This window comes from Elephas maximus, chromosome 19 (genome assembly GCF_024166365.1).
Source record: "Elephas maximus indicus isolate mEleMax1 chromosome 19, mEleMax1 primary haplotype, whole genome shotgun sequence".
NCBI lineage: Eukaryota > Metazoa > Chordata > Mammalia > Proboscidea > Elephantidae > Elephas > Elephas maximus.
In genome coordinates this window covers 43539804-43565871 of record NC_064837.1, presented here as the reverse complement: position 1 = coordinate 43565871, position 26068 = coordinate 43539804, and the positions used below count along the sequence as shown (strand labels likewise).

General features: G+C 48.7%; 1 protein-coding gene across 2 annotated transcripts in view; it reads left to right on the top strand.

The window, feature by feature from the left end:
• The window catches only part of ITGA3 (integrin subunit alpha 3), a 31326-nt gene extending 16346 nt beyond the window's left edge, over positions 1–14980 (top strand). For both annotated transcript variants that reach the window (XM_049860217.1, XM_049860216.1), the window contains exons 9-27: positions 64–152; positions 291–427; positions 582–668; positions 1613–1680; positions 1753–1889; positions 2419–2568; positions 2681–2778; positions 3124–3271; positions 3531–3599; positions 4202–4281; positions 4387–4464; positions 5059–5161; positions 5343–5525; positions 5698–5823; positions 6587–6700; positions 7654–7752; positions 10573–10698; positions 11092–11234; positions 11970–14980. In XM_049860217.1, the coding sequence (XP_049716174.1) occupies positions 64–152; positions 291–427; positions 582–668; positions 1613–1680; positions 1753–1889; positions 2419–2568; positions 2681–2778; positions 3124–3271; positions 3531–3599; positions 4202–4281; positions 4387–4464; positions 5059–5161; positions 5343–5525; positions 5698–5823; positions 6587–6700; positions 7654–7752; positions 10573–10698; positions 11092–11202 (2003 nt within the window). In that variant the 3' untranslated portion in view covers positions 11203–11234; positions 11970–14980. The remainder of the gene's footprint in view (positions 1–63; positions 153–290; positions 428–581; positions 669–1612; positions 1681–1752; positions 1890–2418; positions 2569–2680; positions 2779–3123; positions 3272–3530; positions 3600–4201; positions 4282–4386; positions 4465–5058; positions 5162–5342; positions 5526–5697; positions 5824–6586; positions 6701–7653; positions 7753–10572; positions 10699–11091; positions 11235–11969) is intronic.
• Positions 14981–26068: the final 11088 nt, after the last annotated feature.

The window sequence follows — 26068 nt, the reverse complement described above, 5'->3', positions numbered from 1 at the left end:
TGGAGCCCAGTCTGGTCAGGGAGGTATGGGCCCAGGGTGAGCTCGTCCTCCTCTCTTCCCCAGACATTGCTGTGGGAGCCCCGTTCGAGGGCTTGGGCAAAGTGTACATCTACCACAGCAGCTCCAGGGGGCTCCTCAGAGAGCCCCAGCAGGTATGGATGGTTCTGGCATGCTGCCCCCAACCACTGGTTGGGCCTGCCTTCCTTCCCCTGTTGCCCCCATACCCTATTGGGCCTCCCTCCTCAGGCCCCACCCCAGAGCCGTCCTGCACTGCTATCTCCTGCTGCCAGGTAATCCACGGAGAGCAGCTGGGGCTTCCTGGCTTGGCCACCTTCGGCTACTCCCTGAGTGGGCAGATGGACGTGGATGAGAACTTCTACCCAGACCTGCTAGTGGGCAGCCTGTCTGACCAGATCGTGCTGCTGCGGTGAGCTGGGTGGGGGAAGGGACAGGGACAGGGGCCTGTCTCTCCAAGCCTATTGCGTGGAGTCCCATCTCTGTCCACAGGAACCTGAGGCCCAGCTCTGGGATGGGGCAGCCGGGAGGCACTGATAGCTGCCTGGCTTCTACTTTTTGTGCAGAGCCCGGCCTGTCATCAACATCCTCCATAAGACCTTGGTGGCCAGGCCATCTGTACTGGACCCCGCACTCTGCACAGCCACCTCCTGGTGAGACTCTCAACCCTGCTCTGCCCACGCAGCCTTATGAATGGGTGTAAACACTGGCCCCCAGCCACCACCCCTAACAACTCCTGAGGTCCCACCTTTAGGGGTTTGATTCTTGGAAGAAGCATTGCTCTCCTTACCTGACCTCACTAAAAAGCAGAAATTCTGGAAGGAGGTAATGGATGAAGCTGGGGGGCAGTTGAGCATAGTGGTTGAGTGTGGAAGCCCTGGACTGCCTGGCTCAAATCTCAGCTATGCCAAGACAGCAGCAGGGCTCGACTCTGGGCGTGAGGCCAGAGGAAAAGGGAAAAGGGAGGCACTTAGATGTATGGATGTAAGGAGGGCCACCTTGGGCAAATTATTATTCTCTCTGAGTCTGATTTCTCACCTGTAAAACGGAGTTAATAATAATAACCAACTCACAGGGTTCTTGTGATAATTAAATGAGATAATGTACAAAAAACCCTTAGCACAGTGTCCTGTGCCCCATAAAAATAAAATAAAATAAAATAAGTACTCAAAAAATGTTAGTTGCCAAGATGGTGATGAGGACGATAGTGGTGTCTGCTTTGTGTGAATGAGGATGTCAGGTCAGAAGGCAAAGGGAGATGGCAGGGAAGCAAGGGGGGAGGGTTGGTAGAAGGAGATCTGGACTGGGAATCAGGAGACCTGGGTTCAAGACTGGGCTTAGCCACCAATTGACAGATGATTTCAGGCAAGTCTTTCAGCTCTCTGGGCCTCAGTTTCCCCACTGGTGAAATGAGGGGTCTGGTATGACCTCTAACCCTGTTTTCTATGGCTTTAATGGGAGTAGGGAGGGATGGCATCAGGGTGCCACAGACCAGCTTTGTGCACTCCTCAGTTTTAATCCTACCAGGGGCCTGAGAACTAGGGCCTGGATATGTGGGTCCCCCCATGACCAGGTCCCCTGTATACCTCTCCAACAGTGTGCAGGTGGAGCTGTGCTTTGCTTACAACCAGAGCGCTGGGAACCCCAGCTACAGGCAAAACATCAGTGAGTGCTGGGGTGCAGGGCGAGGGGGGCATTTTCACCTGGCCACTTGCTGACTGCCCTGCCCACCTGCAGCCCTGGCCTACACTCTGGAGGCTGACCGGGACCGCCGCCCACCCCGGCTCCGCTTTGCTCGAAGCCAGTCAGCCGTCTTCAATGGCTTCTTCTCCATGCCTGAGATGCGCTGCCAGACACTGGAGTTGCTTCTGATGGTGAGGGAAAGGGTAGGGGGCAGGCAAGGACTCCACCCCCCCCCCAGGGAGGTGGACAGAGTCCCCCAGATCAAGGATAAGGGACTGGGGTCTCCCAAGAGACAGAGATGGGATGTTGGCCTGGAAGACCACAGGTCTGCCCAGCATATGGTAAAGGAGAGATAGAGCCCCTGGGGTGGCGATAGGGGCCAAAGGGCTCATCACCTCTGAGACAAGTGAGGAGTGGCGGATGCTTGGGGAGAGGTGTCCCTGAGTGGAGGCAGGCTCAGCCCCTCTCTGGGGCATCAGGGTAGAAGGGGAGAGCTCAAGCCGGGGACCCCAGGGTAAAGGGAGGCTCATCTCCTGGGGGGAGTGGGGAGGGCAGGTGGTAGAAACTCTCACCTTGGAGAGCGGGCTAGAGGGGAGTCAGCCTAACTGGGGGTTCTTTGGAGTGGGGCCCCCTAGCTCCTCCCTGGGGAATCGGGGTAGTGTGAGAGTTTAACTGTGGGGAGTCAGGGCCGGCTGGGTTCAGCGCGCCCTCCCTCTCCAGGACAACGTCCGTGACAAACTCCGTCCCATCCTCATCTCCATGAACTACTCTTTACACTTGCGGATGCCCGAGCGTCCCCGGGTGGGGATGCGGTCCCTGGACGCCTACCCCGTCCTCAACCAGGCGCAGGCGCTGGAGAACCACACTGAGGTGGGTGGGGGAGGCCGGAAAGGCGGCAGCCTCAGGGGGCTTTGGGCAGGGGGTGGGGGTGGGAGAAGGCGCAGTGGATGGTGCAGGCCCTCATGCCTCCGGCCGCCCCTAGGTCCACTTCCAGAAGGAGTGCGGGCCAGACAACAAGTGCGAGAGCAACTTGGGGATGCAGGCGGACTTCGTGACAGAGCAGATGCAGCGGCTGAGAAGGTAGACTCTGGGCTGCGCTGATTGGCCAGACGTGGGGCTTTACTGCCCAAAGGAGCTTGAAGGGCGGGGCCCTATTGGTCCGGGAGGTCAGAGGGGGACTAGGGGCGGGGGAAGATCTGAGGGGTGGGGCTTCACTGCCTGGGGCTATTTGAGGCGAGGATGTGTTAGGCTGCCCATCTCAGGCCCGAAAAGGGGCCGCCTTCTCCAGGTGAGACTAGAGGGCAGGACCTTGCTGCCCCAAAAGAGGGTTTCTTACCCAAATAGGCCTGAGGGGCGAGGTCTCATTGATCCTGGGGAGGACCCGGGGGCAAGCTTCTAACTCAGTCCGGGACTCCTTCCCCGCAGGCTCCAGTACGGCAGAGACACCCGGAAGCTGCTCCTGAGCATCAATGTGACCAACTTCCCCAGCCAGATTCGGGCTGGGGAAGATGCCCACGAGGCGCTGCTCATCGTGGAGGTGCCTCCCGCCTTGCTGTTGTCCTCAGTGAGGCCCGTGAGTGTTTCAGAGCTTAACCAGGGCTCTGCAGGGTATTTGCATCCTTATATGTATATCATTTTCATGTGTTGTCCTTTGCACTGTGCTCCCTTCCTCCCAAACCCCTCCCCAGGGGGCTTCATTGACTGTGCTACTAGGGGAGCCAGGATCTCAAGCCTCCAGGGCTTCTGACCCTGCACCACAAGGGTGGGAAGGAGGAGGAGGGGCCAAGTCCTACCTTGACAGGACCCTGACCTTACTTGTCTTCCTTTCTCAGCCCGGGGCCTGCCAGGCCAACGAAAGCATCCTCTGTGAGCTGGGGAACCCCTTCAAAAGGAACCAGAGGGTGAGCACCTTCCAGACTCCCCCAGCTCTTTTGGGTCCCAGGCTGCACCTCTGATGAGCTCTGAATCCACCTTGCTTCTGCCTGCCTCCTTGAGGAGCAAAACCAGAGTAGGGAGGGGCAGATGTAGTAGAGGATGGGGAGAAGCCCAGAGACTGGGGGTGGGGTGGGGTATGGGGCTATACACAAAGCTGGAGCAGGTGGAGGTGAGGAACCAAGTTGTGCTGAGCACCTACCATGTGCCGGGCCCTGAGTTCGACACTTTGCTTCTTTTCTATGATACAATTCTCATGACCTTTTAAGGAGGTAGGTGCTATTTTACAGAAAGCGCAGGCTTAGTAAGTTTTAGTAACGTGCCCAAACATAGCTCAAAAATAGAAGAGACGTCTCCTGATGGAGAAAAGAATTGTAGAGGGAGGCAGAGATGAGTCTAGGCAGGTGAAAGTGTGGAGATGGGTGGGGAGGTGAAGACCCCACACGCAGAATGGAAGGAAGAGGAGGCCAGAGAACCAACTCCCTAACCTAGTGTCCAGCCCTGCTTCACCCTGACATCACCCCTGCCAGACCCCAAACACCCTCTCTGCCTCCCCTGACCCTCGTGGCAGATGGAGCTGCTCATTGCCTTCGAGGTCATCGGGGTGACCCTGCACACAAGGGAACTTCAGGCACAGCTGCAGCTGTCCACGTGAGTGACCACCTGAGGCCAGGCTGGGTCAGGGCTGAGGTGTCCTGGGGCCTCCCTTAGCCCCAGCCTCAGCTGAAATGTCTCCTCCTTGCATTCCCTCACCAGGTCTAGTCACCAGGATGACTTGCAGGCAATAACCCTGCCTCTGCTGGTGGACTACATGCTCCAGGCCTCACTCAGCATGTGAGTCCTGCTCTCTCCCACCCCCACAGCCTGCTGTGCCTGGGCTGGGGCCTCCCTTGTACCCAAGGTATCTCCCAAGCTCCTCTGACACTCCTCCCTCCAGGCCTCCCCTTCCCCGGCTCGTCCCTTCCCTTAACAACAACAACCACTATCATCATGGTTATTATTACTCCTTCTATGCATTGGGTCCGAATCAACGGCGATGTGTTCGGTTCTGGGTTCTCCTGTAAAGCAGGAGAAGTGGGAGAGTCAGCCATCCTGGAGCTAAGGCTTTGGAGTGGCCCGATCATTTCTTGAGAGATCATTGTGCTCAGAATTTTATGTACATCATCTCATTGACTCCTCACAACAGCCCTATATGATGTAGCAACTATTATTAACCCCATTTTACAGGTGAGGAAACTGAGGCTCAGAGAGGCTAAAGAAGTTGCTTGAGGCCACACAGCTAGTAAGTGGCAGAGCTGGGCTTACACCAGGCCTGCCGGATGTCAGAGGAGCTTTAGTTAACCAGCCTCACTTCCTTGGTGCCCACCCCCTCTACCAGGGCCCTGTGCCTCCCATCCTGCATGACTCCAGCATCTTTCTTACCCTTAGGGTGAGTCACCGGCTACAAAGCTTCTTTGGGGGGACAGTGATGGGTGAGGCTGGCATGAAAACTGTGGAGGATGTGGGAAGTCCACTCAAGTATGAGTTCCAGGTAAGGGAACATTTGGCTTCTTAGGAAGCGGGGCGGTCCCAGTCTGGGGACTGGAAACTTCTGGGGAGGGCAATGGGAGGTTTCTTCCTGAGGCTGGGGTCTGAAGGTGGGAGGGTTGTGGTTGGTGAGATGGCGGTGGTTTTCCAGGAGACAGTGCTCATGACGCCCCTTGTGCCTGCAGGTGGGCCCAATGGGGGAGGGGCTGGCAGCCCTGGGGACCTTGGTCCTGGGACTGGAGTGGCCTTATGAAGTCGCCAATGGCAAGTGGCTACTGTACCCCACGGAGATCACTGTCCATGGCAACGGATCCTGGCCCTGCCAGCCACCAGGAGGCCTTGTCAACCCTCTCAACCTCACTTTTTCTGTAAGGACACCATCAGGGGGATCTTTGCTTTGCATCTCATTTGTATGACATCTCATTTGCATGCTGCAGGGCAGAAAGGCTAATGTCTTCCCTCATACCGCCTTGGGAGGCTGACTCTTCCCCTGCCCCGTCCTCTTCTCCCTTCCCCTGCTCCCACTTCTTCTCTCCCCAGGTCCCAGGGGATGGGCCGCCATCTCCACAGCGCAGGCGACGACGGCAGCTGGACCCTGGGAGAGGCCAGGGCCCCCCGCCTGTCATTCTGGCTGCTGCCAAAAAAGCCAAGTCTGAGACCCTACTGGTGAGTGGCCAGGTCAGGGTGGGGAGGATTGAGCCGCCCCATTACAGGATGTGTGGGCACCAAAGAGCAGGCGAAGCAAGGTGCTACTCACCAAGAAACCCCAGTCTGATATGGTGGTGTAGTCAGAGGGAAGAGACCCAACTCCTGCCCTCAGACAGCACCCTACTCTGATGGGGGAGGCATGGCCCTTGCCCTTGGGGGGCATGCAATACAGTGGACCGAAAGAAGAGACAGTGGTTCTATTCCAAACAGCCTCAGCCTGTTGGGGATGATACAACCGCTCAAAACCTTGGACATAAGGCCTGGGGAATGGGGAGGGGCAAAAGGAAGTGCAGCGTAGGGAAAGGGTGGGTGGTGCAGGGCACCCTTCGTAGGAAGGGAGAAGGAACAGGCCTGGGAGGCAAGTTGAGGCCTGGCTGGGTGGAGAAGTGGGAAGTGTTATCCCAGGCGAGGAGTGGCATGAGCAAGGCTCGGTGTGGGAGGGGCTGGCAAGGGGAGTGTTGGGGACTGGTCTCCATTTGCCTGAGCAGGGACCAGATTTCATGTTATCCGTGTCCTTGGCATCTATATGTGCTTGGCTCAAAGGGTGTGTCTTAAATGCATACATATGGATGGGAGGGGAGTCTTCGCACATGAAGGGGTGAGGTCAGCCCCTTGGGGTCAGCCATGAGTGGAAGAAAGCTTTGGAGTGGTCTAAGGTCTGGAGCAAAGAATCTGGAGACTCAGACTCTGTCACCTCCTGTGTATTTCCTGCCCACCTCAGACCTGTGCCAATGGTCGCGCCCACTGTGTGTGGCTAGAGTGCCCCATTCCTGATGCTCCAGTCATCACCAACGTGACCGTGCAGGCCCGGGTGTGGAACAGCACCTTCATCGAGGTCAGTGCCTGGGTCTGGGGGTCTCTCCTGCCACCTACCCAGGAGGGAGAAGGCGAGCCCAGGGTCACAGCAGGGCCGCTAGGATGTGTGTGGGAGAGGGACAGCACTGTGTTTTATGTGCAGTTGTGTACCTGTCACCGTGTGCACATCAGTGTTATGTCTGTGTGTCTGCATGTGGATGTGTCCATCTTGTTTGTCTCCAGCCAAACTGGCCTTCTATCATGTGTCCGTTACTCTGTCACGTGTCTGTTATTCTGTCATGTGTTTGTTATTTTCCCACCTCCATGCTTTCGCTCATGCCATTTCCTCCTCCTGGAGTGCCCACTTCCTCTGCTATCGCATGTCAGCTCCTACTCAGCCTTCAAGGCTTCCCCCCGCTGCTTCACCCTCAGTCAGCCTGGTCTGACTTTTCCAGCTAAAAATGACCTCTCCTCCTCTGGACACCCACAGAACTTTCTCTGAAGCTCCTTATGCCAGTTACCACTTTTACTCTGGGTCGTAGTTACTCATATATCGGTCTTCTCACGCTAGGCCAGGATCAGCAAACTTTTGCCTGTAAAGAGCCAGATAATAAATATTTTCAGCTTTGTGGGCTCTGCCCTCATAATGTGAAAGCAGCCAGACAATATGTATATGAATGAGCACGGCTGTTGCCAAAAAACTTTACAAAAGCAAGTGGCGGGCCAGATTTAGCCCACAGGCCTGCCCTAGACTATGGTCTTCCTTGTTTCTGCTGTACCCAGCACCCAGCATAAGACCTGACGTGCAAATGAATGAACAGATGAGTTAACAATGTGCATTTGTGTGTGGAGGAGAGGCCTGGCTGTCAGAACCTTTGGGGTGTTGTTTAAGGATGTGGCCTGGTGGGAAGGCACGCTGGGGTGCTTAGGGCCAGGAGGGAGGTCCAGAGGTGCTTCAGTTGCTTCTTCTGACTTGCTTGTACCTCCCCCCAGGATTACAAAGACTTTGACCGAGTCAGGGTAAATGGCTGGGCCACCCTGTTCCTCCGAACCAGTGTCCCGACCATCAACATGGAGAACAAGACCATATGGGTGAGTGAGTGTGCTAACAAGGATAGCAGTCTCTGGCCAGGGCACTATCACACGTTCAGTCTTGGCAGCACATTAGAACCATCTGGAGAACTTCTGGTGTCTGGATCTCACTCCAGACCAGTTAAACCTGAATCTCTGAGGGTCGGACCTGGTAATGGTATGTTTCAAAGTTCCCCAGATGATTCTACTGGGCAGCCCAGGGTCAGGAGCCATTGCTTTCGCTGATGTGAGCCACACAACATCTCCATAAAGATTAGGACTGAGGTTGTTATATCTATTTTATGGCTGAGGAAACTGAGGCCTGGAGAAATTAAGTGACCTGCCCAAAGTGACAAAGCTTGTAAGGGACTGGAACCAGGACCCACTGGTTGTCACACTCATTCTCATATCTGCTACGTACATGTGAACTTCTGGCCACAAGAAATAAAGAGAGAGAAACTGGGTAATACAGTGAAATAGAGGAGCTACCACAAGAAACTGACTGTTATTTGCAGATGATGCGATTATCTACAGAGCAAAAATGATAAGCAACCGAAAGTCCATTTTACCAATAAGAAAATTCGGGAAGTTCAGGAGCTCAAGACAAGATAAAAAATACCAGACTCATAGCATTCCAAAATGTTGGCAAGAACCAATCAAAAACATAGCACAGAGACGGGGGCGGGGGGGATGTGGGGAAATAATACATAGCAGAGAAGATCTCATTCAAACTCACCAGAAAAGTTATACAATATCTGGGAATAAATGTAACAATAAATGTGTAAGAAAGACTTAAATAATGGATGGCAAAAGTCAATATTATCAAGTCAAATCTTCCCAAATTATTCCAGTCCCAGTGGAATTCAGGGAAACTTGGAAAGAAAAAAAAAAGCTCCCAAACTTGCTTCTGCATTACACCTGGATGAATAAATGTGACAATATCACTAATAAGTTGTTGGGAAAATGTTTATGAATAGAGATACATAAGCAATAGAAATATGGACATGTGTGGCAGACTGGTTAAATATGTTATGGTAAATTTTCTATAATAAATTAATAAGGTGTAGGAAGCCAGACCAGAAAGATCAGTGGAACAGAGTAGCTTCTAAAAAAAAAAAAAGACAGGAATAATCTGCTTTTTTAATCAGTGGGAATAGAAAATTATTGCATAGTGTTTGCACATTTGGAAAGTAAAGCCAAATCCCTACCTCACACCACAAACAAAAATACCTTTGAGTTAGATTAAATATTTAAACACAGGAATTAAAACCTAATCTACCACAAGAAAATACGGACTAATTTAATAATTATCTTGAACTACAGAGAGGAGGGGTTATTAAACCCGGAAGTCACAAAGGAAAAATTTGACTATATGAGATTAATCTGTATAAAAATGTAAATCTGTATGCAGCAAAAGATACGGTAAAGAAACTGAAAGGGCAAATGATATATTGCTTTAAAAAAGTTGCAGCATATATGGGCAAGTATTAGTAGATATTTTTAATATATAAAGACAAGGGACATAAACAGGCAGTGTGCATAGGGTGAAATACAAATAACTCACTGATTAAGAAATGAAAATAAAAACAGCTACAGTAAGTCTGGTGCTGAAGAGGATGGAAGGAAATGGACAGTCCCTCAGGCTATTGACTGGAGTATAAACTGGTAAATTCATTTTGGAAATGAACTTGTGAATATCTATTAAAATTTAAAATGCATGTTTCCTTTGATCCAGCACATGGTGATATTTCCTAAGGAGCAAATAGGCCAAGTATGCAAAGATAAATAAGTGGGGATATTTAGAGCGTTGTTGGTAATGGCAGAAAATTGGAAACAATTATCTTCATGTCCTTCAGCAAGGGCTTCCTTTAATAAAAGATGATACATTTCTTACAATGATTATGCAGTCATCAGAAGAGACTAAGTCAATGTATATCAATTAACATGGAAAGAGGATGATATTAAGTGAAAAAAGAAGCAGGTTGCTGAACAGTCTGTGTCATATGCTCCTCTTTATGTGGAAGAAGTGTATATGTTTAATATATGCATTAAAGAGATTCACCAAAATGTTAGAGATAGTTATTTTTAGGTAGAAACAATACTAGGAGTTTTTTTCTTTATATCACCTGAATTTTGTAAAAAAACAAGTCATATATAATCAGAAAAAAAAATACATGTATAGCCATCGTAGGGAAAGAAAAAGAATGGTACTGTGTACCGTGTGTCCCTTGTTTTGGAGCAAATATTTACGGAATACTCACTGTCTACCAGTTTGTCTATCCTGTTAAACACGTTTAATCCTCCCCAACAACCTGTGAGGTAGGCATTATTATCAATACTCATTTTACAAGTGAGCAACAGAGAGGTTAAGTAACTTGCGCGAGGTCATGCAGCTAGGACTCAAGCTCAGGCAGTCTAGCTCCAGAACTCATGCTTTTGGCCACTCTGCTATACTATGAGGTGGGGGCATGATTATTCCCTTGTCAGAGAGCATGAAATGGAGATGCAGAGAAGGTGAAATTACTTGACCAAGGTCACACAGGCAATCAGGCGTGGAGCTGGTGCCCAAGCCCAGATATGTGCATCACCAACCCAGACAGACTCCAGCGCCTCCCAGATCTGACGCTGCTCCTCTGGAGCCACGTAAATGCTCAAGAAGCAGCAGGAGAACGGACCTGCTGATGTCAACGGGGCAGGCAGGGACTTTTTCCAGTCCCTTGGTGCCCCCTATTGGCAGTAAGTCAAACAGCAGGGTCCAGGGTGCAGCAGAGCCTGGAGGGGTGAGGATAGGATTAAGAGGGCAGAGACAGACAAGGCTTAGTTCCTTCTCTCCCCCTCCAGTTCTCTGTGGACATTGACTCTGACCTGGTGGAGGAGTTGCCGGCAGAGATCGAGCTGTGGCTGGTGCTCGTGGCTGTGGGTGCGGGGCTGCTGCTTCTGGGACTGATCATCCTCTTGCTGTGGAAGGTTAGGTGCCCAGCCCACCTCCAGGACTCCCACTCCCAGGCTCCTGCCAGCAGACCCCCACCAACTCTCCCTTCATCCTGTGTCTCCCCATCCCATTCCTCACTTCCATCTCACCCTTCCCCTCTCTCCTCCCCTCCCCCTCCACAGCTTCCAGTCTCACCCCTGCCCCATCCTCACTTTACCCAGAAGGGATGCTCCTGCCTGAGCTTATGGGGGGAGCTGCAAACTGGAAACGGGACTCCAGGAGCTCTGGCTTCTGGCCACACCATCAAGCTGGGGCCACGACCCAGGCATCCAGGCTCCCCAGCCCTAGGGCCCAGTCCATGAGTGCTGCTGGCAGGGACACCCCAGGCCCCCCCTGATGGCCCCTCCCCACCTGCTCCCCTCCCGCAGTGCGGCTTCTTCAAGCGAGCCCGCACTCGCGCCCTGTATGAAGCTAAGAGGCAGAAGGCGGAGATGAAGAGCCAGCCGTCAGAGACGGAGAGGCTGACCGACGACTACTGAGGGGGGCAGCCCCCCGCCCCTGGCCCACCCGGGTAACGCGGCCTCCGGGCCCTCTTCCCCAAGCCCCACAGCTAGCCGGGGCTCTGACTCTGTCCTGTCTGCTCCTCTTCCTTTATGGGCCCGCACTGCACCTCAGCCTGTCCCCAAAGAGGAGGCCACTCTGCCTGCCTCCCCTCCCATGCCCTTGGGGGATTCTGCCTCTCACCAGCCCCTCACTGAGCCCCTCAGGGACTTGGGACCCCAAGAGGGAACCATAAAACCTTCCTCGTGGCCACTTTGCTCTCTGGGAATTGAAAAGGCCAAGGCCAAGACTAGGCCTCATCTCTTGTAGGTCACAAGGTGAATTTCCACAATGATTCTATACTCCCATTCCCACCCCCCAGGGGAGGGGGAGGTTAGTGGAGTCCTTCCTTCTCAGAACCAGCACTTTTCCTCCAAAGCCAGGATAACAAGCCAGCCTCACTCCCCACACTGTGTTCAGGGGAGACACTCGCCTTCCTAGCCAGTCCCCCAACAATCTCTGCAGCCGCCCCTCTGTCTCCATCTGCCTCTTCCTCTCCTCTCTGCCTTCCTCAATTCCTCCTTCCTTTGGGGTCTGGGGTGGGGAACTTTGTCCTTCCCGTCTTGGCACAGGGAGATTGGGGGTTTTTGAGTCAGGGGTCCTGGTTTTGAGGACCTCTGGGTGGGGGAGGAAGAGACTAGGCACGTGTGCCCACCAGCTTGAAAGCTGGGTGCTGATGCTCTTTCTCTTCTTCCCCCAACCCCAGTGTGACTTCTTTCAGCGGACCCGCTATTATCAGATCATGCCCAAGTACCACGCAGTACGGATCCCTGAGGAGGAGCGCTACCCACCTCCAGGGAACACCGTGCCCACCAAGAAGCACTGGGTGACCAGCTGGCAGACTCGGGACCGATACTACTGACATCCTCCCAGCCCCCTCCCCCAATACCCCCTTCTTCCTATTTATCTTAAGTTATGCCCCTGACAGTCCGCAGGGGCCGTGGCCTTTGGTGGGCACCGGCAGGCTCAGGCAAGCGCACCTCCTCAAGTGCATGCATGTGTTGTCTGGCCTAGGTACCCCGCGGCGGGAGGGCTGCGGTGTGGACCTGCCAGTGCCAAGCACACTGCGGCCCTGTGCCCTGGACACGTGTGGATCCCACTATACCCAGACTGTGCTTGTGCACCAGGGATAGTGCATGGACATGTCATGCCCCCCAGCCTCGGCCTGTGCCAAAACCAAGCCAAAGGGCCTCCATCAGAGCCAGGAGGAAAAGACCCCCAATGTGGTGACACTTTCCCGCATTCGCACTGGATCCATCTTGAGCCATAGTCACTGGATTGATTCTTCTCGGGATTAAAACTACTGACAGGGAGAGCCCATTGGACCCCCAACTGCAGCTTCCCAGCACTCAGGCCAGAGAGCTGGGGGTTCTGCCTAAGGTTGTTCGAGGGGGCATTTGCTGGACCTGGCATTCTTAGACCCAAGAGCAAAATGAGCTAGAAAGAAGGTGCCCAGAACTTGCTTTCATGGGTCTCTGTGAAGCCTCTTTCCTTGGCCACTGACTGAACTTGTAGGGAATACAGCCTAAAGGAACAAGGACAGACAAACCACTGGACGCCCTGAACACGTGGTGCAGGAACTCCCCCAGGGAGCACAATAGAATCCTCAGCAGAGGGGCTGGACCAATGCCGGGACCAGGAGACATTGGAAGAGTAGAGGAGCTACCCCTTCTGATCCATCACTACCATCCTGGCCTCATGAGGGCCTGGAGAGATGCCTACAAGGTCACAGAGGGAGTGACGTGTGAATGTAGAACAGGGAGGGAGCCCTGGCGCTACCCCATCCAGCCAGCCCCGTTCTGTCCCCCACTGACCACGGGCTGGAGGCCTAGAAGTCTTCTTGGCTGTTGTTGGCTTTCCGAGCCAACCTGGCTCTGCCCCCCACCTCCCTAGGCTGCATCCTGAGGCCCATTCTAGAAATTGAGGCTGGTTCCAGAAAACCTCTCCTGACCCTGCCTGTTGGCCAGCCTCCTCCCCAGCCCCAACGCTCTTCCACGGTACTGTAGCAGGGGAGCTTCCTCCCCCTTCTTGTGCCTTCTTTGTACATAAGCTTCTCATGGCAACAAATAAACAGCTCCCAGTTTGTACATGTTGCATCCACCTCCTCCACCCTCCCCCGCTTACCAGCCCCAATTTGATTTGCGTGGCTGGGTAGATAGTGATATAACCTAGCTGATGCCAGGTGGAAAAAGTCAGGTGCTGGCGTCTTGAGAAGAGACACCAGCTCTGCTCTCAGGGATACCCCGTTATAAGAGACGGCCATAGACCCAATAATTGAGACTCAAACATAAAATGAAGGTAGAAGACCTCATTAGACGGGATGAAATCAAGAACGGCTTCCTGAAGGAGAATGGGCTGGTCCTGGGAAGAGGGGAGAGGGATAGAGGTGGCAGTGTGCAGGGTAAGGAACAGTCAAGAAGCTAGCTACTCTGCTGCAGGAAGAGGAAGACCTGGCCAATGCGGGAGGCAGGATAGGTGCAAGGGTACAGAGAAGAGCACTCTCTTCAGATGAATTCTTAGTAGAAGAGGCTGAATTAAAAGGAGAACCTACTTTCCCACCTCAGTTTTCCCATCACTATCCCTGTGCACCTTGATGAGTAGGTCAGAAGGTGAACCAGTGAGCCAAGGCTGGAAAGACTGGAACTTCGTTGTATCAATTCCCCAGCCTCCAGAAGGGAGAACTTGGAACCTAAGTCTTTTGGAAGCTCCTCTAGGAGTGTTCCAATACTGAATTTACATAGGCTTTGTGTCTGTTGACCTGTGGACCACCCACATTACAGCAGGACTAGGACCCCTCCCCACAGCTCTTTTCTTTCTGGGGTTTGTCTTGCCTCAGCTTTTGCAGTTGCACCCCACCCTGTGGGCTGCCCACGGTTTGGATCAAGCCTCGATTTGCTTCAGGCCACTTCCTGGGTTTCCTGGAGCAGCTTCCTCCTTTCTATCTCTCCACACAGGGCTCAGAGAATGGAACAAGGCTGCTTTCCCAATGACTGCCTTGTCCGAAGTTGTGCCACAGATCCTCCTAGTAATTTCCCCCCAAAGCTCTGACTTTTGCCAAGACTTCACTGAAGTCTGGAAATTACTACCCAAAGAAGTCTAGACGGGAACGCTACCTTCAGCCACTCTCAGGCCCCTCCCCAGGGCTCCTCCTGGTGTCAGCTCTTGGGTCTCCCAGCCTGCTTCAAGGTGGCAGCTGCCTGCCCTCTAGTTCCTCCCCCAGGGCCCAACTCCCAACACAGTCCCTGGTTCCCTGCTCTGCCCTCTCCCTCTCCACCGGCCCCCTCATATTCTGTACTGGGATTTCCCCCTTCCCAGAATGACTAACAGTGAAATTTCTACTTCCTTCAGGAAAACTCCAGCCCCTCCCCAGAGAAGCCAAGCACTCAGAACCCAATGATGGGAGACCTCTGTTTGTTCCCCAGAATCTGGGTTATTCATTCATTCAGAAACACACCACATGTGGATCCTTGAAGTCCAGCTCAGTCCTGCTCTTTTTTTTTTTTAATTGTGGTTAAAATGTATGTCTATATATAAAACAAAACATTTGCAGCTTCAACATTTTTTACATGTACAACTTAATTACTTTCATCATATCGTGCAACCATCACCACTATGTATTTCCAAATTTTTCCATCACCTTAACAGAAACTCAATGCCCCTAAGGAATGACTCCCACTTCCAGCTCCCTCCAGCCCCTGGTAACCACTAATAAACTTTGGTCACTATACCTTTGCCTATTCTGGATTTTTTTTGGTAAGTGGAATCATATAATATTTGTCCTTTGTGCCTGGCTTATTTCACTTAGCATAATGTTTTCAAGGTTCATCCATGTAGCATATATCAAGACTTCATTTCTCCTCCTGGCTGAGTAGTATTTCACTGTATGTAAGTACCACATTTTGATTATTTATTCATCTGTTGGACATTTAGGTTATTTCCACCTTTTGGCTGCTGCGAATAGTGCTGCAGTGAATATCGGTGTACAAGTATTTGCATCCTTGATTTCAATTATTTGGGTGTATACTTATGTCTTAAGCTAGGTTCTCTAGAGAAGCAAAACCAGTGAAGTGTGTGTGTGTGTGTGTGTGTGTGTGTATACGTATATATGTATGTATGTATGTACGTATATATGCAGAGTCAAGGATGTGACTCACTCAGTTGTACAGGATGGAAGTCCCAAGTCCATGGGTCAGGCTGGAGGTGTCTCTCGACTCATATAGCTGCAGGGGCTGTCAAACCTGGTGAACCCAAGATCCAGACCATGGAGGCTGAAGAATCCCAAGGTGGGCAGGCAAGCTGCTGGCTCCAGCCTCGAGAACAGCAGGTCAGATGATCAGGAACCAGCGCAGGATTGAGACTGAGCAAAAGCCTGTAAGCCTTGCCAGAAAGTCCGCCTATATTGGATGCAGACCACACCCCAAAGGAAACTCACTTTCAACTGATTGGCTGCTCACAGCAGATCCCATCATGGAGGTGATCATACTACATAAGATATCATCATCATAGAGGTGGTTATTTCATTATATGACTGACCAACTATATCATAATTACCAAACTACTGAGAGTCATGGCCCAGTCAAGTTGACACACAGCCTTAATGATTACAGTCCACCACTTGTCAACCTGGCACCTGTACACATCTCCTTAAATCATACATAATCTCTGAATAAAGGAAATTATGAAGTCATACTTGCACCTAACATGATACAAATAACACGCATACAACTAAAAACACACTAGCCTTGTTTACATCTTATATTTTATAAGTAAAGAAAAAAAATACTTGGTGCATGCATACAAGGAAGAAATACTCATAAGAATTATAGTCGTCATTTCTGCAGCTGGTCACATGGTTGTAACTGGTATTTAGAACTACCTTCTTCCACCACCCATTCCCTATTCCCTTGCCCTCGGCAAGCACCTCAGTTGGTCATGGTTCTTTGCCTGGTGGGGTGACCCAAACCTTCATTCCTGAAGGGTCTAGGCCCTTAGTAGTCATATCAGAATTAGGTTGCTGTAGTTTTCCATTGACTTTAATCACAGGGCATGGTAGTCCTAAGAGATGCCCTAAGGGATCTTCTGTATTCCAGACATACTGTTCTTTACTTCCATTAGGTAATATCAATCCAATTTCCTCTAGGTTATCAGGATCAATCACACCAGCCAATATGGTAACTCCCTTCTTTGCTCGTTGATCCAGAGACATAAGGAGCTCAATGTGGCCAAATGGCATTATTAACATTCAGTTCAATGAACTCAGTGATGTGTCTCCAGGTGAGAGCATTTCTCCTTTTGGAATTAAGATCTCTAGACCTGCACAGCATAGGGTCGTAAGTACACGAAGCAAAAATTTTGTAAGTGGGTCACTAGGCGTAACAGTGAGTGGTGCCACTCCCATTTCCACCCCTTGAATCCTTGACCCATGAATCCTGGCTATGGGAGAAACAGCACCATATATTTGACGCTGGTTTCGAGCATATACAACCTCTTTGAGAACATTGCCCCAACCCTGCCAGGCACTGCCACCTAGCTGGCACTGTAATTGTGTCTTTAGAAGGCCATTCCATTGTTCTATCAAGCCAGCTGCTTCAGAATGAAAGGGAACATGGTAAGACCACTGAATTCCATGAGCATGGGCCCATTGCCACACGTCATTTGATCTGAGGCGATGCTATCTGGAATAACATGGAAGTGGTTAAGGCATTCTGTAAGTCCACCGATGGTAGTTTTGGCAGAAGCATTGCGTGCAGGGAAGGCAAATCCGTGTCCAGAGTAAGTGTCTATTCTAATAAGAACAAAACACTGCCCTTTCCATGATGGTAGCAGTCCAATGTAATCAACCTGTCACCAGATTCTTGGCTGATCACCTCAAGGAATGGTGCCATATTAGGGACTCAGTATTGGTCTCTGCTGATGGCAGATTGGGTGCTCAGCAGTGGCTGTAGCAAAGTCTGCCTTGGTGATTGGAAGTCCATATTGCTGAACCCATGAATAACCTCATCCCTGCCACCATGACCACTTTGGTCATGAGCTCATTGGGCAATGACGGGAGTGGCTGGAAAAGAGGATGACAGGTTTTCACAGAACGTGTCATCCTATTGACTTGATTGTTAAAATCTTCCTCTGTTGTGGTCATCCTTTGGAGAGCATTCACATGAGACACAAATATCTTCACTTCTTTGACCCATTCAGAGGGGTCTATCCACACACCTCTTTCCCATATCTCCTTGTCTCCAGTTTTCCAATCATGTTCCTTCTAAGTCCCTGATTATCCCGCCAAATCATTGGCCACAGCTCATGAATTAGTATACAGTTGCACATCTGGCCATTTCTCCTTCCAAGCAGAGTGAACAACAAGGGTGCACTGCTTGAAGTTCTGCCCATTTAGAAGATTTCCCTTTACCGCTGTCCTTCAGAGAGTTCCCAGAAAGGGGCTGTAGTGCCGCAGCTGTCCACTTCCGAGTAGTGCATGCATATCGCACAGAACATCTGTAAGCCAGGCAAAAGTTTTGTCTTCCTCAGTCAACTGATCATAAGGAACTCCCCTTGAGGCCATAGGTGCAGACTGGGAGATGGATGGTAATGTGTCAAGTGGAGACCACGGGTATTTGGGTCACTTTGTCAGGCAACTTTCTTGTGCCTTCAGGTCCTACTCAGAGGATCTTGTATATATCACTTCCATTTAATGATGGAGCCCTGCTGCACACATCCAACTTTATGGCTCTGTGAGTCAGACAACACCCAGTCCATGATGGGCAGCTCAGGCTGCATGGTGACTTGGTGGTGCATAGTTAAGCTTTCAGTCTCTACTGAAGCCTAGTAACAAGCCAAAAGCTATTTCTCCAAAGGAGAGTAGTTATCTGCAGAGGATGACAGGGCTTTACTCAAAAATCCTAAGGATCTGTACTGTGATTCATCAATAAGTGCCTGCCATAGACTCCACCAGCATCTCTATCTGGACTGACTGACACTTCAAGTGCCATTGGATCAGCTGAATCATATGGCCCAAGTGACAGAGCCACCTGCATGGCAGCCTGACCTGCTGAAGAGCCTTCTTTTGGTCTGGGCCCCACTCAAAACTATCAGCTTTTAGAGTCACATGATAAATAGGCCGAAGTAGTACACCCAAATGAGGGATATGTGACCTCTGAAATCCAAAGAGGGTCACTAGGCTTTGTGCCTCCTTTTTAGCTGTGGGAGGGGCCAGATGCAATAACTTATCCCTCACTTTAAAAGGAATATGTCAACATGACCCACACCACACCACAGGACCCCTAGAAATTTCACTGAGGTGGAAGGTGCTTGAATTTTTGTCAGATTAATTTCCCACTCTCTAGCATAATTACACCTCAACATAAAGAAAACAAAAATTCGCACAACTGGACCAATAAGCAACATCATGATAAACCAAGAAAATATTGAAGTTGTCATGCATTTCATTTTACATGGACCCACAATCAACACTGATGGAAGCAGCAGTCAAAAAATGAAATGACACATTCCGTTGGGCAAATCTGCTGCAAAAGTCCTCCATAAAGTATTAAAAAACAAAGATGTCACCTTGAGGACTGAGGTGCACCTGACCTAAACTGTGGTGTTTTCAATCACCTCATATGCATGTGAAAGCTGGACAGTGAATAAGGAAGATGGAAGAAGAATTGACGCCTTTGAATTATGGTGTTGGCGAAGAATACTGTGTATTCCATGGACTGCCAGAAGAACAAACAAATCTGTCTTGGAAGAAGTACAACCAGAATGCTCCTTAGAAGTAAGGATGGTGAGACTTTGTCTCACATACTTTGGACATGTTTTCAGGAGGAACCAGTCCCTGGAGAAGGACATCATGCTTGGTAAAGTAGACGGTCAGTGAAAAAGAAGAAAACACTCAAAGAGATGGATTGACACAGTGGCTGCCACGATTGGCTCAAGCATAACAACCATTGCAAGGATGAAACAGGACTGGGCAGTGTTTCATTCTGTCGTATATAGGGTTACGATGAGTCAGAACCAACTCAAGAGCACCTAACAACAACAACAGAGCACAAAAAAGTTTTACCAATAAGTCCAGAGTCATTGACACTTCTACCTCAATCTGCATAATGTCATCATTTTGCTTGTGTGATGTCTTGTGGAAGAGAAAGGTGATCAAGGTCCCTGCGGACTACATTATGACATAGGGCTGGAGAGTTGATATGCCTCTGAAGTAAGACACTGAAGATGTATTGCTGGCCTTGCCAGCTAAAAGCAAACTGTTTTCGGCAGTCCTTTGAAACAGGTATGGAGGAAAAAAGCATTAGCCACATCAGTAGCTGCATACCAGGCACCAGGAGATATATTAATTTGCTCAAGCAATGAAACTACATCTGGAATACCAGCTGCAATTGTAGTCATCACCTGGTTAAATTTTCGATAATCCACTTTCATTCTCCAAGATCCTTCTGTTTTTTGCACAGGTCAAATAGGCAATTTGAATGGGCAGGTGGTGGGAATCACCACCCTTGAATTCTTCAAGTCCTTGATGGTGGCAGTAATCTCTGCAATCCCTCCAGGAATGCAGTATTGCTTTTGGTTTATTACTTTCCTAGGTAAGGGCAGTTCTAATGACTTCCGCTTGGCTTTTCCTACCATAATAGCCCCTACTCCACTTGTCAGGTATCCAATGTTGGGGTTCTGTCAGTTGCTGAGTATATGCATTCCAGTTTTGCATTCTGGAACTGGAGAAATCACTACAGGATGAGCTCAGGGATCCACTGGACCTACTGTGAGACAGACATAGCTAGGACTTCATTAATAACCTGGCTTCCATATACGCCCGTGCGTCTGTCAGTTTATCATACTGCGGGGGCTTGTGTGTTGCTGTGATGCTGGAAGGTATGCTACCAGTACTCAAATACCAGTAGGGTCACCCATGGCGGACAGATTGCAGCTGAGCTTCCAGACTAAGTCAGACTAGGAAGAAGGAACTCATGGTCTACTTTTGAAAAGAATTTAGCCAGTGAAAGCCTTATGAATAGAAGTGGAACATTGTCTGATATAGTCCCGGAAGATGACCCCTCAGGTTGGAAGGGAAGAGCTGCCTCCTCAAAGTAGAGTCAACCTTAATGATGTAGATGGAGTCAAGCTTTCAGGGCCTTCATTTGCTGATGTGGCATGACTCAAAATGAGAAGAAACAGCTGCAAACATCCATTGACAATTGGAACCCAGAATGTACGAAGTGTGAATCAAGGAAAATTGGAAATAATCAAAAATGAAATGGAATGCATAAACATCAATATCCAAGGCATTAATGAGCTGAAACGGACTGGTATTGGTCATTTCAAATCCAACAATCATATGGTCTATTACGCTGGGAATGACAACTTGAAGAGGAATGGTGTTGCATTCATCATCAAAAAGAACATTTCAAGATCTATCCTGAAGTACAACGCTGTCAGTGACAGGATAATATCCATATCCCTACAAGGAAGACCAGTTAATATGACTATTATTCAAATTTACCCACCAAACACTAAGGCCAAAGATGAAGAAATTAAAGATTTTTACCAGCTTCTGCAGACTGAACTTGATCGAACATGCAATTAGGATGCACGGATAATTACTGGTGATTGGAATGTGAAAGTTGGAAACAAAGAATAATCACTAGTTGGAAAATATGGCCTTTGTGATAGAAACGATGCTGGAGATCACATGATTGAATTTTGAAAGACCAACGACTTCTTCATTGCAAATACCTTTTTTCACCAACATAAATGGCAACTATACACATGGACCTCACCAGATGGAATATACAGGAATCAAATAGACTACATCTGTGGAAAGAGATGATGGAGAAGCTCAATATCATCAGTCAGTACAAGGCCATGGGCTGACTATGGATCAGACCATCAATTACTCATATGGAAGTTCAAGTTGAAACTGAAGAAAATTAGAACAAGTCCAGGGAAGCCACAGTACGACCTTGAGTATAGCCCACCTGAATTTAAAGACCATCTCAAGAAGAGATTTGAAGCATTGAACACTAATGACTGAAGACCAGACAAGTTGTGCAATGACATCAAGGACATCATTCATAAAGAAAGCAAGAGGTCATTGAAAAGACAGGCAAGAAAAAAAGACCATGATGGATGTCAGAGGAGGCTCTGAAACTTGCTTTCAAGTGTCAAGCGGCTAAAGCAAAAGGAAGAAATGATGAAGTAAAAGAACTGAACAGGAGATTTCGAAGGGTGGCTTTAAAAGACAAAGTATTATGATGACATGTGCAAAGACCTGGAGATAGAAAACCAAAAAGGAAGAAGAGGCTCAGCAATTCTCAGACTGAAAGAACTGATGAAAAATTCAAGCCTCGGGTTGCAATACTGAAGGATTCTACAGGGAAAATATTAAATGATGCAGGAAGCATCAAAAGAATTGGTTGATGTTTCAACCATTTCAGGAGGTAACATATGATCAGGAACCAATGGTACTGAAGGAAGAAGCCCAAGCTGCACTGAAGGCATTGGCAAAAAACAAGCCTCCAGGAATTGACTAAATACCAATTGAGATGTATCAACAATCAGATGCAGTGCTGGAAGTGCTCACTTGTCTGTGCCAAGAAATTTGGAAGACAGCTACCCGGCCGACCAACTGGATGAGATCCATATTTCTGCCTATTCCCACGAAAGGTGATTCACCCGAATGCGGGAATTATTGAACAATATCACTAATATCACATGCAAGCAAAATTTTGCTGAAGATCATTCAAAAGTGGCTGCATCAGTATATTGACAGAGAACTGCCAGATGCTGGATTTAGAAGAGGACGTGGAACCAGGAAATCGTTGCTGATGTCAGATGGATCCTGGCTGAAAGCAGAGAATACCAGAAAGATGTTTACCTGTGTTTTATTGACTATGCTAAGGCATTCGACTGCATAGACTGTGACAAATTATGTATTACGTTGTGGAGAATGGAAATTCTGGAACACTTAATTGTGCTCATGGGGAGGAATCTGTACACGGATCAAGAGGCAATTGTTCAAACAGAACAAGGGGATACTGCACGGTTTAAAGTCAGGAAAGATGTGTATCAGGGTTGTATCTTTCACCATACCTGTTCAATCTGTATGCCGAGCAAATAATCCGAGAAGCTGGACTATATGAAGAAGGATGGGGGGTGTCAGGATTGGGGGAAAACCCATTTACCTACATTATGCAGATGACGCAACCTTGCTTGCTGAAAGTGAACTTGAAGCATTTACTGATGAATATCAAAGACCACAGCCTTCAGTATGGACCATACCTCAACATAAAGAAAACAAAAATCCTCACAAATGGACCGATAACCAACATCATGATGAATGGAGAAAAGAATGAAGTTGCCAAGGATTTCATTTTACTTGGATCCACAATCAACATCCACGGAAGCAGCATCAAGAAATCGGAAAAGATGCATGGCATTGGGCAAATTGTTGAAAAGCGAAGATGTCATCTTGAGGACTGACCCAAGCTGTTGTGTTTTCAATTGTCTCATACGCATGCGAAAGGTGGACAATGAATAAAGAAGATCAAAGAAGAATTGATGCCTTTGAATTGTGGTGTTGGCGAAGAATATTGAATATACCACGGACTGCCAAAAGATCAAACAAATCTCTCTTGGAAGAAGTACAACCAGAGTGGTCCTTAGAAGCAAGGATGGTGAGACTATGTCTCACATACTTTGGACATGTAATCAGGAGGAATCAGTCACTAGAGAAGGAAATCACTGAAAAAGAGGAAGACCCTCAATGAGATGGATTGACACCGTGGTTGCAACAATGGGCACAAGCATAGCAACAATTATGAGGATGGTGCAGGACTGGGCAGTGTTTCATTCCGTTGTGCATAGGGTCACTATGAGTCAGAATCGACTCGACAGCCCCTAACAACAACAACAACCATATACCCCCACTCTGACTGGTGGGCCCAGTGACATACTGAGTCTCCTGGTATTAGTGTCCGTTGAGAGCTAGTATCCAGTAATCCCTGAAAAGTCTATTTCCTTTTCCCCAACGAACAGTAATTCTCGTAAAAGGCCATAGATCCCTTTGGAAAAGGCTGGAAGAAAGATTAACAGTACAAATTTTTAGCAGTGTAGTGGGGTCCTTCCTCAAGGGAACCTGGCCCCCCCTTCATTTAAGGGGTTTTGGGTCTTCAAACTTGCTCAAGTCTGGGAATTGATTAAAGAGCCGTGACTCTCTATTCTGACAATTCGAATTAGACTGCTGTTCGCTTGACCTAGAATTCATTTGTTTGTACGGATCAAGTAAATATTTCGAAGATTTCCTACCTATTTCACACTTAGGGACACCATGACCAAGTAGCCCACGCCAGAAGTCCATAGGAGCCAGGCTATTCTGATTACTGCTTTGGCTCCATGGTCCATTACGGTAACCATGCCAACCTTGTCTTTGTTGATTGAGCGACACCACTTGGCCCCAACCACCACAAGGTCTAATCAGCCCCATTGTAGTTAGGTGTTTTAACTCAGCTAGGGCAATTCCCACTGTCAAATCTGACTTACATAAAATAGCAATCACAGCAGTCTTTGAGGATGCTGGGGCTCCCCTTCACAAATTTGTTCCTCACCATTGTGGTAAAAGATGTATCCTCTGTGCACTCCATGTGTGGGTCTGTGGGTCTAACCTGATAAATCCACTCTAGCATGCCAATTTTCCTAATCCTGTGGATTCCTTCTTCTATAGTATGCCAAGGCAGGTTTGGTACTTCAGCTTGATTTAGTGTAGGCCACAGCATAATCCACGCTTCAGTAACGCAACCAAATAAACTATTAGATCCTTTCCTAACCTCTTGAGTTGAAACATTTAATGAAGTATCTGTACTTAGTGGGCCCATATCAGTAAATTCAGGCTGATCCATCCTTATCTTCCTTGCACCATTATCCCACACCCTTAATAGCCATTCCCACTCATATTCCCTAGGTTTCTGTTTGTACCCATTAGAAAAGTCAAGCAGTTTTTTTGGAGTGTTGCGTACCTCCTCCTGGGTCACACTTTGTACTTCACCTTTTGGGGTTCCCTGGGAATTTAGCCTAGAAGCCAAAATGGATGGTGGGGATATGTTTTGGGAACATTCAGCATTGTCTTGTAAGGCATCTGCCTCAGGCAACACCCCAGGCAATGACTCAGACAAAGTCTCTTCCGATGTAGCTGGGTGAATCTCAACAAATGGCGGTGGAGAGGTTAATGGTTTTACCAGAGAAGGTGGCTTATCGGATAAAGATGGAGTAATTGCTTCAAATGGGAGTGGGAGGGCTAGTTCTGTTAGCAGGAGTGATTCAACCAAATTTAGGGGCTCAGGGTCCCCAGCTTCCTGATTATCTGCCCATATGTCCCCATCCCAACTTTCAGCATCCCATTTCTGACCAATCAATGCCCTCACCTTAACTTCAGACATCACTTGAGGTTGGGAATTCAGTTGGTGTTGTAATTAAGCCACTTTTACAATAAAATTCTGGGCTTAGTTTTCGGCAATATCAGCTCTATCCTACAGGAAATAAAGTTTTCTTTCAAGACACAAGTGGAAACTTTGAGGTCGTTTATGCAGCGCTTGAGCTTCGACTCTGAGCCCCTGAGCTCATCCCTTTCTTTTACTACTTTGTCTAGAGAAAGTAGGACCAACCAACGAGCTTCCTTATACTTCTCATTATGACAAAATTGTAGAGAGGTACAAGCATGTGATGACCCTGAGCCTCACCTCTCACCAATATGTGATCTATTGGTGGTGATATTTTGCCTATTTCTATTGCCACCTTACGCCATGGATTAGCAGTGCCCTCTTTACCACCGGAAGCAGGGTCATCAATGTCTTTAAGACTAACCAGACTTGAGAATCAATTTAGAAAACTCATCCTTACAATTTTGTTTCTCTAGAACCACTCTCAGCGTCTTATGCTGGGCTCTCTAGAGAAGCAAAACCAGTGAAGCATCTGTCTGTACATAGATAGAGAGAGGGCTTTATATCAAGTAAGTGGCTCATGAAGTTGGAGAGGCTGGAAATCCCAAGTCCATGGGTCAGGCTAGAGGTTTCTCCTGACTCACATAGCTATAGGGGCTGGTGAACCCAAGATCGAAACCACAGAAGCTGACGAACCCCAAGATCGGCAGGCAAGCTGCTAGCTCAAGTCCGAAGAACCGGATGTCAGGTGAACAGGAGCCAGCTGCAGGATCCAGAGCGAGCAAAAGCCTAAGAGCCTTGCCAGAAAGTCCATCTATATTGGATGCAGGCCACAGCCCCAAGGAAACTCCCTTTCAACTGATTGGCTACTCACAGTAGATCCCACCATGAAGAGATCACACTACATAAGATTTCATCATGGAGGTGATTATACATCATTATACAACTGCCAAACTACATCATAACTGCCAAACCACTGAGAATCATGGCCCAGCCAAACTGACACACCACCTTAAAGATCACAGTTGGGATCATTGGATCATATGGCAATTCTATGTTTAACTTTTTGAGGAACCACCAAACTGTTTCCCACAAGTCCTGTTCTTTACAGTCACTTCTGAATGAAGCCTGAGCCTCAGTCTCCGCATCTATAAAATGGGGATAATAACAGTACAATAGCACTGTCTTGAGAATTAAATGAGATAATGTATGCAAACAGTGCCTGGCTCATAAGTTATTATCCATTCAGCTAAGAGTGTCTTCCATTGTGAAGCCTTGTGCATACAACTCTGTGTTAGCTCTCACCATACTCTGTTGTACCTACTTACTTACTTATGCAGCTGTCTTAGTTATCTGATGCTTCTATAATGGAAAT